The sequence below is a fragment of the Diadema setosum genome, chromosome 2, assembly GCF_964275005.1.
Source record: "Diadema setosum chromosome 2, eeDiaSeto1, whole genome shotgun sequence".
NCBI lineage: Eukaryota > Metazoa > Echinodermata > Echinoidea > Diadematoida > Diadematidae > Diadema > Diadema setosum.
This window is the reverse complement of record NC_092686.1, coordinates 16,387,810-16,404,501: the sequence shown is the minus strand read 5'-3', so window position 1 is coordinate 16,404,501 and position 16,692 is coordinate 16,387,810. Positions and strand designations below refer to the sequence as shown.

The 16,692-nt window shown below is 38.8% G+C and overlaps 1 protein-coding gene across 2 annotated transcripts in view; it reads right to left on the bottom strand.

The window, feature by feature from the left end:
• LOC140246185 (structural maintenance of chromosomes protein 1A-like) overlaps positions 1–16,692 on the bottom strand; it is a 56,787-nt gene that overhangs the window by 14,843 nt on the left and 25,252 nt on the right. For both annotated transcript variants that reach the window (XM_072325629.1, XM_072325628.1), the window contains exons 16-21: positions 16,537–16,622; positions 15,908–16,043; positions 15,056–15,201; positions 14,331–14,480; positions 13,396–13,505; positions 12,409–12,577 (exon numbers count right to left, since the gene is read on the bottom strand). In XM_072325629.1, the coding sequence (XP_072181730.1) occupies positions 12,409–12,577; positions 13,396–13,505; positions 14,331–14,480; positions 15,056–15,201; positions 15,908–16,043; positions 16,537–16,622 (797 nt within the window). The remainder of the gene's footprint in view (positions 1–12,408; positions 12,578–13,395; positions 13,506–14,330; positions 14,481–15,055; positions 15,202–15,907; positions 16,044–16,536; positions 16,623–16,692) is intronic.

Genomic DNA, 16,692 nt, shown 5'->3' with positions numbered 1-16,692 from the left:
GACCATGTAGCTTTATTTCCTGGCTACCTTTCATGTGAAATTCAGTGGAAATCATTCGGTCACACTTGAGTGAGCATGACTTAAAGTCAAAATGGTCACTTTTTGAAGTTCACAAGCCCAATTTTGCAACTTGGATTGGGTGATACACATCATAAAACAATGATTTATCACTGTGACGTCATGAAGTCATGCATTAACTCAGGGGAAAATGAATACAATTAATCGTTGATTGAAATGGTACCAACTTTCACTTTTGTTAAACATCAATATCCTCCCGTGCTGAAAATATGCACTATGAGTCTGGAAACAAAAGTTCGAACACCTGCCCTCTCATGAATGAGTGACCAAAGAATGCATGTCCAGAACTTGGACAATAAGATTACATACCACAGTCAACACACATGAAATGAACATGATCAGATTTGTGACAAATTTTTTTTTTGTTGTTGTTGTACACAATATATGAGAGTCAAGAACACAGGGAATCATGCACCATCATGCCTAGGTTGTCTATACAGCACAGGGGAATCGCCATAGGGCTTCTTCAAGCAGGAACTCCTGTGAAGGAGGTAGCTTGGAGGGTAAGGGTGTCACCCAATGCGATAAGGAAGCTAAGAGCCAAATTTGAGCAAACTGGAGAAGTTGGCGATGCGGCAAGAACAGGCAGGCCGAAAGTAACCACTCCAAGAGAAGACCGGGCCATTAGAATGAACGCATTGCGACGGAGGTCACTTACAGGTATAATCAAGATTTTTTATTAATTTAAACGTTAAAGATGCTTTCCAATATTGTTGTCGACATAATTGTGACCATTTTGATGACCATTTTGTTTTGATTACTTGGAAGTCTTGCTAGGTTAGCAGACATTGAATTTAAATGCATTTCATAAGTTATCGGTAAATAACAGGTTTAATCACTGTCATGTCTTTATCCCCATTTCAGCGCCACAGATCCAAAGGGAACTTCGTCCGCGTCATCAGCAGAGAGTAAGTGCTGGAACGATAAGGAATCGGCTACGTCATGCCCGCCTTTGATCCCGCCGCAAAGTTAAGAAAACCGAACTCAAGGCACGCCACAGGCAGGCCAGACTAAGATGGGCCAGGGAACATGCCCGCTGGACTCAGAGAGAATGGGGGGAATGTCCTCTTCTCAGATGAGACTCGTCTGTGTCTGAGACACATTGATGGCAGGGAACGTGTTTGGCGCCGGAGAGGTGAGAAGCACACAGAATGCTGCGTCCAGCCTGTTACAGCGTACGGTGGTGGCAGCATCATGGTGTGGGCTGGCATCAGTCTGGGAAACACAACACCTCTGGTTCAGGTTAATGGGAACTGAATGGACACAGGTACGCGGAGGAGATCCTGCGTCCCCACGTCCTCCTTATGCAGCGGCCCATGGCCATGGATTAGTCTTCATGGACGACAATGCCCGTCCACATCGTTGCCGAGAGGCGAACACTGTGTTGCGCCAAGAGGGGATCCAGAGGATGACATGGCCTGCCAATTCACCTGACCTGAACCCCATTGAACACTTATGGGACCAGGTGAAACAGGCTGTGTATAGGTGAGTGAACGAGGCTACCACAGTCGAGGACCTGACACAGATCTTGCAGGAGTGGTTAGCCATCCCCCAGGAAAGAGTGGCGAAGCTCATCCGCACCATGGGGATGACATGCAATGCTGTCATCGAGCAAAATGGTGGCTACACTCGCTATTGAAAGACAAGTAGAACTCTAATTTAGTTACGCCGAACCAACATTAGACATGTCAGGATAAAATTTCACTTAGCTGTATGTGCTGCTAAACATTGCTTTCGTTTGATTATGAGGGAAGTCTATATTTTTGTTTGTACATCTTGTATTATTATCTTTTGAAAGTGTTTTCTAGTGTCAAGACTTTTAGTGCTGTATCCATCTTTATTTATTCTCAATTAAGCTGTTTGTTTTTTGTATTGTTTTCAATTATTTCCACGTGAAAATGATTGACAGACACAATCTGGAAGAACTATACCAAGAATAAAAGTCTGAATTTATAAGCGAACACAGTTGAGTGAAAGTTGTGTTCATTTATTTGTACATATCTTCTTTATTTTCTTTGTTGTCTCCTCCCGCTTCATTTATCTGACTTACTGCTCCATCTGCTCCTTGTCGTCATTCTCCTTCTTCTTCCTTTTTTTTGTTTTCTTTCTCTTCTTCTCTTTCTCTTTGTTGGTTGTCTCTACTTTTTATCTTTCACAAGGTTTCGCATTCAAAGTGAACCGTGCAGTTTAACAAACAAAAGGAGAGTTATTGCTACTTGCTGTTGGTATTGATTGTGGTGAGATAGTGGCCTTTGCTGTTCATGTGGTGTTCAGAATTGTGATGGTGATGATAGTTGCTTAAAATGTTGGTTGACTATTATGTGATTGTTATGGCAATATCACACAGATTTTGTAGCATCTCCACTCACTTTTTAGGCTCTATCCGCCAACACCGCTGAACACGTCTTCATAAACAAAACAAATGTAAATCTTATGGGAATTTCAGCCACGAAAGAGTGTTTTGACCTGCACACTATGCTCATCTTATGTGCTCACTGAAGCATGTCGCATTGTCATTTTTTATTGAAATTATCTTTTTTTTTTTTTTCACTGAAATCAGACTAACTTCCCGACATTTCAACTAAAACATAAAACACAATGAATACTTTGTTTATCAATAGGATAAAAAAGATTTTTCAGCCCCCATGCTCATTGAAGTGTGACTGAAATGTCAGGGGATCACTGTATGAAATTGGGTATTAAACACAACACAAAAAGCATTAAACAGTTGATTTCAGTGCACAAAATTATCGCAATTCTTACTGCACAATTTAAATTGTTATTTTTCTTTTTTTTTAATGTGCTCATTCAACCGTGAAATTACGTCAATTGTGTGTAAAAGCTGTTCAACACACGAATTCAATCTCAATTGATAGAAATTACCACGAGAAACATGTCAAATCGGCCGCTTTGGCAATTTTCATCTCGTGGTCACTCAACCGTGAAATTTTGTGCAAAAGTCACATGGATTGATAAGAAGCACATAAATTACATGTTGAATGCCTCTTTAACCTGGAAAATTGAAATTTGTTCTGCTATCACCCAATCAAAGTTTCAAAATTGGGCTTGTGAACTTCAAAAAGTGACCATTTTGACTTTAAGTCATGCTCATTCAAGCGTGACCCAATGATTTCCACTGAATTTCACATGAAAGGTAGCCAGGAAGTACAGCTACATGGTCCTGTATTCAGATTTCCTCAAAGGTCCCTGATTCATAAATTACAGAGGTTTGTTTTAGGGGGAACTAACTTTTTGTTTAGTGTTTATATTTAATGGTCCCATATTTGTAATTTCATATTTTGACAGCAAAATGGTTCCTCTGACAGAAAATACCAACAATCCCTAATCAGCCTACTTGACTCAACATACATTTTCCAGTCTTCTGGAAATAAAAATCAGAGCAACTCTTAGTAGGTTTTGTGATACATGGTAAATAGATGTTCAAGATGATGTTACTGCTCTCTTTTTGAAAATGTCATTACCCATTCTACATCTGAGACCCTCTTTGACACAGGAGTAGCTAGATGCAGTGGATTCGGGAACTAGCAGTTTTTTTTTGTTATATAGAAATTTCGTTTTAACCGAACAAATAAACAATAAATATACATAGAGTGGATAACGTTGCAGCCTTAATTCTTACTTCATTGTAACCAGAATTTTGTTTTAACCATGTTCGTTATAACGGAAGTGCACTGTACTTAAATAGGCAATTTTGGATACAAAAATTTTGTATGAAATGTTGCATGCACCAGCCAACAGGAGAAGTTGTGTGACAATGACATTACCATTACATCTAATATACTGTAAAATGAGGAATGTTTGCGTGCATTTGAATTTCGCGAATTTTGCGAGGGCCAAGATTCGCAAAATTAAAATGCACGCAAAAGTCCTTGTGTACACTATATGCATTGAATGTTAGAGGCAACTTACGAAAATTTCATGCTGCGAAAAAGGCCGTTGGCTCCAATTCGCGAAAATTTCATGCCGCGAGAATATCATGTGTTACAGTATATGCATTCAGTGTATGAGATTGTAACCAGTATTACTGTAAGCAAAATATGGCATTCTAATTTAATCTTTCAGATTTTCCCATTGAAATGAATTTTCATTGTTTGCCTGTAACAGATCTGTTTATAAGAGTCACATCGAAATTGGAGTGCATTTTTTCTATCTAAGTAGTGCTCTGCTGGCAGTGTTTAGTACCTCATGTAACAATGAGCTCAGAGTTTCTGAATGCCAGTGTGCTTCAGAGAACCATTACTACTTGGTCTGTGGAGTGCCATTGTGTGGTACAGCAGTAGCCTACTGATGGGAGAGGGACGAACCCTGTGTACATTATTATGCCTGACCGCTATTGCAGCCCCCCCCCCCCTAAAAAAAATAAAAAAAATATATATATACTAAACCAAATGAAGTCAATCCCAAGCCTATCTGCACAGGCATTTCACTTTAAGAACAGGAGAGGGAGCTATGGCAAAAACAATACAAAACGATGGAGCCCACTGCACAGTCAGTGTGAATGGGCAAGTACACTGTTTGGACATTCTCAAATTAGTCATATCCTTTATTTACGGCACTGGGGAACCTCGTAACGAGAATCTCAAAACCACCAAAATTATCATGTTGTATAAGGTTTCTCACTATGTAAGCCTGTACAAAAACAAAGAATTGGGACACTACAAAAACAAAGAGTTGAGACATGCAAAACCACCTATTTTTATAAGAGTGTATCGTTATATCGGACCATTTTATAATGAGGTGTCACTGTACTGCAGATCAGCATATCATTTTCTTTTAAAATTTGTAATGCAAAATAATTGAAAACAGCTGTCTACTATGTTGTTACCCTGAAAAAAAAAAATCAAAATTAATGATGATGATGGTGATGATGATGATGCACCTGCAGTGTGTAGTACACTCCCTTTCTCTTTTCCTTCAGCATTGTGTCTGAGCAATACTGTATTTGATTCAAACTACTGTCAACACTTAAAGGTACTGTTTGCCTTTCGGAGCAGTGATTTTAAAAATTTTATAGATATCACATTTGATGAATATGTGTAGGTCAGTTGTATCACAAAACATCCTACCATATAAAATTTTTGCAATAAAGCCTAAAATATAAGGAGATATATCACCATTTTTCTCAATAAATCATAACTGAAGACGGTTGAGTCTGGAAACATTTTTATTATAACTATTGTTCACATTTTGTATATTCAACCATACTTAACATTGATTATACTGATTCAAATTTTGATATTGGTTGTTTCTACACGTATCCCTCACTCACATTTTAGAACTATTTTGAAGCACTAATGCTGGGTTTTGTTTCATCTGCAAATGGAAAATTACGCCTTTACATCAACTCCTGTCTCATTAATTGACATGACATTTAAGCAACATCTATTCAACTGGCATTCTCCTTTATTTCCCCCCCCCCCCCCCACATTTTTCAATGTGTCACTGTATTGTACCTGGAGTCTGTGTAGGTATGCTCTTACTCTACATTGTGGCTATTGAAAACTGACCCTTTTCAGATGAAATGCTGATGAAGGCAGCATGTCAATGTTAGAATTACACACACACAAACACATACACACAACAAATGGTCATGTCTTCTTTGTGCCACAGATCTATACAAAGACATGATTGCCCACTGATATTTGTACATGCATACCACAAAATTCGCATTCTTTTCTCCTAAACTCTTCCCCCCCCCCCCCTCCTTTGCTGTGCTATGATTTCTGTTCCCTGTTGCTGATTTCAAGCTGACTTGCATACCGATAGGATGTCAGGGTTCTCGCCAGGAATTTCTTCACGCTTGTCGGCATTTATGCGCGCTGTTTTGGGGGTACGGAAGCCTTCGCTAATGCTCAATACAACACAGATAAATCGCCGCTAAAATGCCACTAAATGCGACATTTTCACGGAGATGTAATGAACGTTGTGAGGGGCATATTCTCACAGAAACAATGCAGAAACTCCATACCTTTTGTTAGCGGCAGTTCCTAAATAATAAATGAAAGAGAAGTAGGTGCCGATGGTGGAAGTTCCGATTTCTTTTAGGCCTTTCCTGTTTCACTGTTGCAATAATTAGCCGCCTCTGCATCGCAACAACGCGCGCCATGTTGCTTTCTCGCCGTCTGCTCGACCACGTGGTAGGCCTATTGCATGCAGATGCGCGAGAAGCGATCGAGAACTTTCGGGACATCGTTGCACTTTCCTTTCTGGGTATACTGCGGTAGTTTGGCCGTGACATCAAAGAGATATCATACAATTTTAAATGTAATGATGGTCATTATTCTGAAGGTTTGTTTAATCATAAAATGAAACGATTCATTACTGAGTACTTCGAAGGTTTGTAATCGAAAACAACAACAACACCAAAGGTCGGTACTACAGATGAATGTTCAAAATAAAACTGATTTCGTTCGAAGATTAACAAGCATTTTTTCTTTATTATTTTCCGATCAACGAACCTTCGAAAGGAATCTATCATCTATCATCGTTATTGTTTCAGAATAACAAACCTTCAGAATAAGAAAAATAACAAACCTTCAGAATAAGAAAACACTGTTTTGGGGCCGTTGTTGTATTCCGAAATTATACTGGCAGAACATTCGAAATAACAAAACTGATTTCGTTTGGATATAAACGAATATTTTCTCCTTTATAATTTTTCTATTAACGATCATTCAGAATTAAGAATGTAGAGTATTATTTTGCCATTATTCTTTCGGAGTAACGAACCCTGAGGGTAAGAAAACTATAACCGATTTCATTTCTTCTTTATCGTTTTCCGATTAACGACCGTTCAGAATTAAGAATCTAAAGTGTTATCGTTATTCTTTCGCAGTAACGAACCTTCAGAGTAAAAGAAAACTAACAGCTTTGGGGCCGTCGTTTTATTCTGAAATTTCACTGACGGAAACGTTCGAAATAACAAAACTGATTTCGTTGTGAAATGAACGGACATTTTTTAAAATCATTTTTGGATTAACGAACCTTCAGAATAAGGAATATAGCATTATTTTATCATTAATCTGTCGGAGTAACGAACCCTAAGAGTAAGAAAAGTGCATCTGTTTTTTTGGGCAGTTGTTTTATTCCAAATTTCACTGGCAAAACGTTCGAAATTACGCACTGATTTCGTTTTGAAATTTACGGACATTTTTCTTTATTCAATTTTCGGTTATTAAAACGAACCTTCAGAATAAAGAATCTACAATTTATTATTTCATCATTACTACTTCTGTCGGAATAACAGACCCTTATAGAGTACGAAAACACGCTGTTTTGTGCCGTCGTTTTATTCCGAAATTTCACTGACAGAAACGTTCGAAATAACAAAACTGATTTCGTTGTGAAATGAACGGACATTTTTTCTTAATCATTTTTTGGATTAACGAACCTTCAGAATAAGGACTCTAGCATTATTTTATCATTAATCTGTCGGAGTAACGAACCCTCAGAGTAAGAAAACTGCAACTGTTTTGGGGCAGTCGTTTTATTCCAAAATTTCACTGGCAAAACGTTTGAAATGACGCACTGATTTCGTTTTGAAATTTACGGACATTTTTCTTTATTCAATTTTCGGTTAACGAACCTTAAGAATAAAGAATCTACAATTTATTATTTCATCATTACTACTTCTGTCGGAATAACAGACCCTTAAGAGTACGAAAACATGCTGTTTTGTGCCGTCGTTTTATTCCGAAATTTCACTGGCAGCTTGTGACGTTCGAAATAACAAAACTGATTTCGTCGTGAAATGAACGGACATTTTTTCTTAATCATTTTTGGATTAACGAACCTTCAGAATAAAGAATCTAGCATCATTTTATCATTAATCTGTCGGAGTAACGAAAAAAAAAGGAACCTTGCTGGCGATAACTGATGCTGGTGTAGAGAAAACAAAGACAGCTCGCTCAAAAGATGCTTCCTTCTTTCAGTTTATTTTCTCCCCAGTCATTCCTATCGTTCTCCTCCCATGAACCCCTGCCATACACGGACGATGAACAAAACAAAATGTTACCGACGCTGCAATGAAAAAAAAAAGAAAGAAACACGTCCTCGAAGCAAATTATCTACACTTTTCAACTTGAAAAAATTGATGTTCGTAATGAAGAATAAAAAAAAGCACGACCTCAAGCAGTGGGGAAACTTGATATCATGGCTTGTGGAAATTTCCATGAAATTTCCACGAAAGCCAGGTGTCAGATAAAGAATGTCGCGGGTACTGCCACCTTGCTTCAGTGGTCGTAAACAGCGTGTACATAGCGTGTAAACCAACTGGGAATATTGATGAATGATAATCCATTTATTTTCTGCCCATGAAGGCCCCCTAACCCACCTTTTAACAAACCAACCCAGAAGCACGTGGAGCATTACGTACGTTGAAATTGAAAGACCATCATGACAGAATTACTATAAATTTCGGCCCGGAGAAGGAAAATGGAATATTCACGAATGACGTTTACAAATCCATGGAAATTGAAAAGGCTAAAATGGAACGCATGGCTTTTTAGATAAAAAAAAAAAAATAACCCACTGAAACTACCAAAACCTAAATAACAATTTGCATTTGCTTACTCCATCGCACGTTCTTTTTTCTTTTTCTTTTTTTTAACGAAAAATGGAGTTAATTTTCTCTCTGCGGCAATGCTTTGAACGCATCTAATTTTGCATCATCCGATGGCCAGCTTCCTAAAGAATTGATACGAATCCTTTCAAATATACGAAACAAAGTCTAAAAATCCTGGATCCTGGCGGTGAATTTCAATGGTATTATAAAATCCTGCTCACTATCAAAATTTAATCATCTGTTCCTTGCGCCATTTTACCAACCAACTGTAACTGTTCCTGAAAATTTCATCCTAATCTGTTCCCAAATTTTGACTTATTTTGCGAATAGAGAGACAGACAGGCAGACAAACTAACAAACAAACCAAAGCAGCCACAAAAAAAAAATACAACCTTTGGCGGAGGGGGGCATGCATTTCATATCGTTTGTTTTTGCGTAACCCGACAACAAGCGTGACAACAAGCGAGCACGTGTCAGCGTTCCTCAGCCTCCTTCGGCCTCCGACCCTCTCTTTCCGTCCTCTCTCTCCCTCTCACAATACACTGTACCGTTGTACACGCAGGCGGCTGTAAGTGGCCGGCTGGGTGCTTGTGCATGCATGTGTGTGTGGATCCCAAATAAGAGCGCATGTGAGTGAGCAAGTGTGTGATGTGGTGTGTATCAGCTAGTACGTCGCTCTGTTGAGCCGCGTTGTTGTGATCGGTGCGGTGACTGCGTAGATAAATTTTTGCGCTTGTATAAGTATGTAAACTGCTGCTGCTTTCAACATCCAGCTTCTTTTATAGCCAGATAATAAAGACTGAAAAAGGCGAGAAATTGGTCCGAACTTAGCTCGTCAAGCAAGTTACCCTTGTCGGCAAGTTCACGCGTGGTGTTACCCTTGTCGGCAAGTTTTACCCTTGTCGGCAATTGCTTCTTCAAACCGCACGCTTGTCGGGGCCGACAAGGGTGATATACGCTGGCGAGATCCCTGGGATCTGAACTTCTGCACTGTGTGAAATTTTAACTTAAGTTTATGAAGTAGATCTAAGTTGGTGTTTGTGATATTAGTAGAGTAATATAAATTAAAATAATAATACACATTTATTAATATTGCACCATCTATACCTATTCCAAGATGCACTGTGAAGCATGAGGAGAAGAAAATATAAAAGAGTAGTAGCCCTATGTGTGCTCAGTTTATAATAAATGAACTACCATAAGGAAAAATTGTGTATATGGGTGGGTGCAAGTGCTCTCTCAAAGCAAACCGAACCATACCGTACTGAACTGAGCCAAAAGTGGATAACTTCCTGATGTGCTCCAAAAGGGTACCAAAACCATACCAAAAGTTTGCATGTGAAGTAATGCACATACACACACACATATGTCCAAGCATATGTCACAATGCAAAGAGTTCATTCTCTTTGTTTGGGACATCTGTAAGTAGCTTAAGCGCATTAAGTGAATGACCCTGTTACTACAAAATGTGTGACCCCCTCTAAAAATAACTCACGAGGTACGCTCTCTCCACAGAGCACTCGAACACTTCAAATCTGGCTTAGTAATAGTACAATACGGTTCGCTTTGGTTCATTTTTGAGCACTCGAACATACCCCAAATTTGGGTTTCTAGTCCACAAGTACAATGGTGAGCAACAAAAGAACCTCATGCTATTCACAAAAGCTGACTGGGATGAAAGCACCTTGTGTTACTCATTAGACCAGTAAGTTTTTAAGCTCTATTTTACATTGACAGTAAGATTTTATTTTCTCTCTCATATACAAGGCAAAGCAATCTTTCTTCACACAATCATGAGGCTTCTTTATAACTACACATACTACTTCAATTGGATACCACAAGAGCTTGCTTGAGGGGTAAAATGGTCAACAACAGCTTAAAAACATTACAGGTCAAACACATTTCTCACTAAATTCAAATTATTTTGATGGTTGAAATGCAGTCACAATGGTTGTTCAGTCTCATCTAGTATTTTCTATCATTACATATGTAATGACAGAAAAATAGGTAACACAAAACAAAAAACAAACTACTTGATTTAACCAATCTGAAAAAAAAAACCCAACCCAAACACAAACGTTTGCATCCAGATACATACTCCAACAAATCATCAACACATCAGCCATCTTTCAACACACACACCAAATTGTGTCCAACCAAACTATCACATTTTGTATATGCCACACACAAATGTGTCCTGTAAACTGAAATGGTATAGAATCTGAAGGAAACAATCACTGACTTGATCTAGATTGATAGGACAATGAACACAAATGCCCAATATTTCCAGTGCATACAGAAGGGCCTGGCCAAAGGAAACACTCTGAAATTATGATTCACTTTCACAAGAAAACATGCAGGCTAGAAGACAGGGTGCACAAAAATATCTTGTGCATGAAATAAGGAAATTGAAAATATGACAATGCTACAAAATTTGCTGGGAAAAATATGCTAGTGGGCAAGGTATTGCATCTTACAGCAAACCTTATCTAAGCACACATTCAGACATTATACAAATAGTGAATGGTCACGAGTGTGATGGTACAGAATTTAGCACGAGGCGAAAGATAGAGGCGCTCTATTCAACGAGGCAAAGCCGAGTTGAAGAGTGCGCCTCATCTTTCACCGAGTGCAAAATCTTGTTCCATGAGTAAAGACCATACACTATTTGTTTTATACAACACCTCGAACGTCAACAGAATGATGTGGTCCACACAGATCCTTGAATTCAGCACAGAAATGGCAACCATTTTCCTTGAGAGGCGACTGAGTAGCATAGTCATAGTCAGCCAAGTACACGTACGCGAACCCGACTGGTTGAAGTAATTTACAAAACTGAATGACAAAATAGGCGCTTGTAAGTGCACTTTTGATTGTTGAGAGTGCGCGCGGCAAATGTTTATTGTGACACCAGAGCCGTGCAATGGCGCAAAAACTTCTAGTCATTTGTGAGTTTAAAGGACAAGTTCACCTTCATTAACATAAGGATTGAGAGAATGTAGCAATATTAGTAGAACACATCATTGAAAGTTTGAGGAAAATCGGACAATCCGTTCAAAAGTTATGAATTTTTGAAGTTTTTGTGCAGTCACCGCTGGATGAGAAGACTACTGCAGTGTATGATGTCACATGCCTACAACAATATAAGAAGAATATAAAGAGAATTTCACAAAATTTCATCTTTTGAAAAAAAGTACACATTCCCTTGACTCGTTACTGACGTATGTTATGGGTAATATTATTCCCATTGCCTATAGAAAGAGGCAAGTCAAGTGCTCTTTTATTATGCGAAAAAAGTGAAAATATGTTAAATTTTCTTTACATTTTCACGAGCCTTAGTAGCCTCCTCATCCAGCGGTTCCAACACAAAAATTTTAAAAATTCATAACTTTTGCATCGATTGTCCAATTTTCCTCAAACTTTCATTGATATGTTCTACTAATATTGCTGCATTCTCTCAATCCTTATGTTTATGAAGGTGAACTTGTTCCTTAACATGGGGGTCGATGGAAATTGGTGACGTCAGCCATGCGATACCCATTTTTGCTCGCACAAAACTGCATGGCCGACAGAGACAGTGTGTGATGGTACTTTTAACTGAATGTCATGTGATGGGCAATCAACCAATTGGATAGCTACATTCTGTTTAGGTGTTGTATAATGGGTAAGGTATTGTATCTTACAGCAAGCCTGCTTTAAGCACATATTCCAGCTTCTATAGCTATGAAAGGAGTTCAGTATCTCACCTTGTAGATGTCATCAATGCGGTTTGAGATATGCTCAAAGCAGGTGTTAAAGCGTTCATAGCGCTGTTTGCGGATGATTTCAAACTGCTGCTTGGCCTTCTTGGCTCGCTTCCTGGCGGCCTCAAAGTCCTCTGTGGTGGACTGGAATCGTTCCTTCACACCATCCAACCTTGAAAGGGAAAAAGTTATGGAAATGATAAATTCAAATGTGAGCCTTGGACATGATTACCTCATCTAATTTGCATATGAGTTTGTGATCAATTTCATTGTTTCATTAAAAGAGAAGATACTTCCATAACTTTCTTCTGCTATGTCTGATATTTATGAAAGTTCCACCATTCTGTTCAATTGATTTTACATTATTTATCCAACCCCACCTACGTCTGGATTCTGGACTCTTTTTATATATTTTTTTTTTTTTACTCACTGTAGCAGGTGCCATATCTCAATATCTCACTGTATGCATCAAGTCAAGTGATGGTGGGAACCTAAGAACCTGTCGGCCTGAAGAAAAAAAAAAGTCCAAGTCAAGTGCTCTCAGCTGACAACCGAGGCCCCAAGTTCAAGCACTTGTAATTCGTGCATACACTTCCTCAATATTCAGAGGCAAAATCGTTAGCTGAGGAACAATCAATCTGGCGTCTTTCATTCTCTGGACTGACAGGTTCTTGGGATCCCACCATCATTTGACTTGATGCGTACAGTTAGGTTTAGCAGCTTGAAGACAGATATCATAAAAAGAGTTCAGAATTTGGACAAACCTTACCTAAACGTGGAGTGGACATGCAAGTTACTGGGAGGTGACAAATGACTGTCTACCAACAATGACAGGATGAGGTCATACTGGATTACCATGACTATACTCAAGCATTATTCAAACTTTGACATGGGGGTATAATTTTCTCAAGGTCAAAGTGAATTGTCTGTTAAATCTATCCTTAAACAATTTGGACTCCATTCAAAGCATGCAGTGAAAGTATCTCTTACTTTTCCATGGCTTTCATGTTTGGTGCTGCAATTCGCTGCAGGGTAGCCTCCATGCTTGATATCCCAGATGCAAGCTTGTCTCCTTCTTCCTTGATCTCACTTCCCTCAAGCTAGGGAGAAACAAAAAATGTGCTTTTAACATCAGTTGTGCTTTAATACCCAGCAAGTAATGAAATCATCACATGTGGTAATGTAAACTAAACAATGAGAAAAAGCTTTGTATGCTTTAAAGAAAACAAAACAAAAATACTCCTAAAGTGTGAAACTCCAACATAAGCAATATGTCAGTATTTTAAATATCGCACATTCATAGCATTTTCTTTGTATTTTTTTTTTTTTAGTATTTGAAAAATATACCATTAAGTACCTTAGGACCAACTTAAAAACAAGTCTGACAGGACATTCTGGACATTTAACAAGAATACAGAGAATTGAACTGTTCACATCTCAAACAGCTTTGAAGGTCATTGTGGTCCACCCAAAATTGATAACAACTGCTAACACCTGTGAACACTGGAGGGCATTGTATAGGGGCACTTTACCAGATATTACCAGTATGATCCCTTCTTGGATTTGACAGATATTGCCCTCTTTATTTCAATTATCAAAATATTGGTCACTTGACTTTTCCTTCCCCCACTTTAATGGCACATCTGCTGTCACATAATTGTGAGATCACAAGGAGTTAAGATTTCCTGATTTCCACCTCATGATTTTAAAAATACATCAAATAGCTTTGGACACCTGGGGCCTATAGCATATAAAATCTTTTTACCCGAGGAAACCCAGGCTAGTATGATTCTGCTACTGACTTTTAACACAAGAAAAGGTTCTGTTTAAAAGTAAAATGACTTTTCTCAGGTAAAAAGTTTTATGCAACAGGCCCCTGAAGTTTGCGACTGAAGCAGGTCAGCTGAAGTTTTGTGAGATCTTACCTCTCTGAGGCTGTGGCTGAGCCGTCGGTAGTTGATGATGATGTTGGCCTCCCGGGCATAGATGGACTTGGCTCCTTGACTACTCATGCTGTCCATACCGGTCATCCCCGTACTCTCCACGTCCTCTGAGTCTCGCTGACTGCTGGACGGCTGAAATGTTTAACACAAACCACATAGCACGATGTCACCTCTACTCAATGCCAATGTGCAACACAACAGCTTCACTCAAAGGCACGGTGACGCATCAATTTACTGGACAGTCATCATTACCTTAGCTATTAACAGGGCTGCCAAAAGCAGTTAAGGACATACTTGTGTGTTACGCGCATCTCAATAGGTTGGGAAAAAACCCAAATGATGAAGGCTTTTAAATTTTGTTAACCAGACTCAAAGAGATATTCAAGTTTCAGGGAGCCTCCTACAGAAGTAGAAAGAAGTGGCAGCTCTGTAACAAGCATGGCAAAGTCATTGGCTAGAGAAGATTGCTCCTTTGGTGGATCATTCCTCTCTCGCACAAAAGAAGAATAAGAAAGAATTATAAACTCTTGTCAGGGTTTTTTCCCCCCATCAAAACCTTTTCTATGGCACCCACTGCAAAGGAATATCATGCTTTTCACTTATGCAAGCAATATATTACTCATTCCTAAAACTGTCTAACAACCACATATTAGTTGCAATCAATATTTGTTGCTTTGTTTCTGGGGTCGTTGAACTCAGAGTCATACCTCGGCTTCTTCTGAAATATCGTCCATGTTTCCCCTCTTCATGGGTAGTTTGATGTCCTCCATCTTACACGCTTTAAGGTGGCTGTGACGATCCGCCTTCTTCTGTTCCAGCTTTGTCTCGGTTGCCGTCATCTGCTTCTGCACAGCTGCATTCATCAAATCAAACACACAACAGAACCATTAGGACATGGTTATCTTCAAGGATTGTCACAAGTGATATCAAAACATGCTTCCACTATGTTCGTTCACAAGAAGCAAAACTACAGATGGCAGTCACGTTGATATTCTGTGATTTTTTTAATATTCCTGGTCATTAGTATAGAATACAGACCACATACTGCACATATAGGCTCTTCTGTCAGTGAACAGATTGCATAAGCAACTCTTAGTGTTGTTGTTGTGAGAGAACAGCATGAACTTAGAACATTTTAGCTGAGGCATGCTAATAAACATTCTGAATCTAAACCCTTGAAAACATATGCCATGTTTGAATTTGGTAGATAACTTTATGCATTCACAGTCGTTAAATCTGTAATCTTTTGCACATGACAAAGCCCCTCACACAAGAAGAAGATTAACACATCCATGCAAGACACAGGGACCCTTGGAATGTGTAACACAGAAAAAATCCTGTCTGATTAGCAATTTCATAAATTTATTAGACGGAGGCTTCACATCGAATTTTTAGCTGTTTCATTATAATAAATGTACTATTCACTGCAATTCAGATGCCCAAACAGAATTCAGGAAATAGACAAAGAAACAGAAGATCTTGTCGTTTGCAAATTTTAGAATCACCACTCACATAGTTATGAAATATTTTCATTATGAGTAGGCCATGAATGGCAATACCTGTGATCTCTTTGTTGCAAGAGATGAGCTGTTTCCGAATCTCCTCCACCTCGGCGTTCTTATCGTCGATTTGCGATTTCTTTGTTGTCTTGGAAAACTTGAGCTTTGTCATGGACTCGGTTTCCTCGTCAATGATCTGATGAGAAAAGTTTTTCAATCCACAAACAAGCCAATGAATAGAAAAGGTGAAATACAAAGACAAAAATTGTCAATAAAGACAACTCGTGACAGAATCCTTTCAATGTTAATCCTTTCAATGAACAAAGTAAGATACTTGTGAATAACAATCAATTACATGACACAAGGATTATCAAGTGCAATTTGTTTTTGTCTTGGTTACCTCTAACATGGTTACCATGGTTACAACTTTCAGCCAATGAGTGTTCCCATCAGCTTGTGAGGTCAGCAAAATTTATTGATACAGCTATTACTGGCATTCATGAACAGTGTGGATAGCGAAAACATGCAACACTTTATGCTATAACTAATGGCAAAGGTATTTACAGAGTGGTGGAAATCATTGTCCTAAATTAGCCCAATATCTCACAAAACCCTGAATGATTGTGCTTGGTGCTTCATCTAAGCAAGATGCATCCCTCCTTGGGATGGGTCTCTCAGATTAAACTCACCTTCATCTGCTTGTTTTCCTCCTTCTTGAGTTTTTCCAGATCCTTCTCATCACGAGCCACCTCCTTGGTCCACTTGGTTACATTGGCTGCAGGTTTTAATAGAAGTAAAGTGTCAGGGAGACACGAATGATTTCAGGTTGAGGGTATGTTACACTT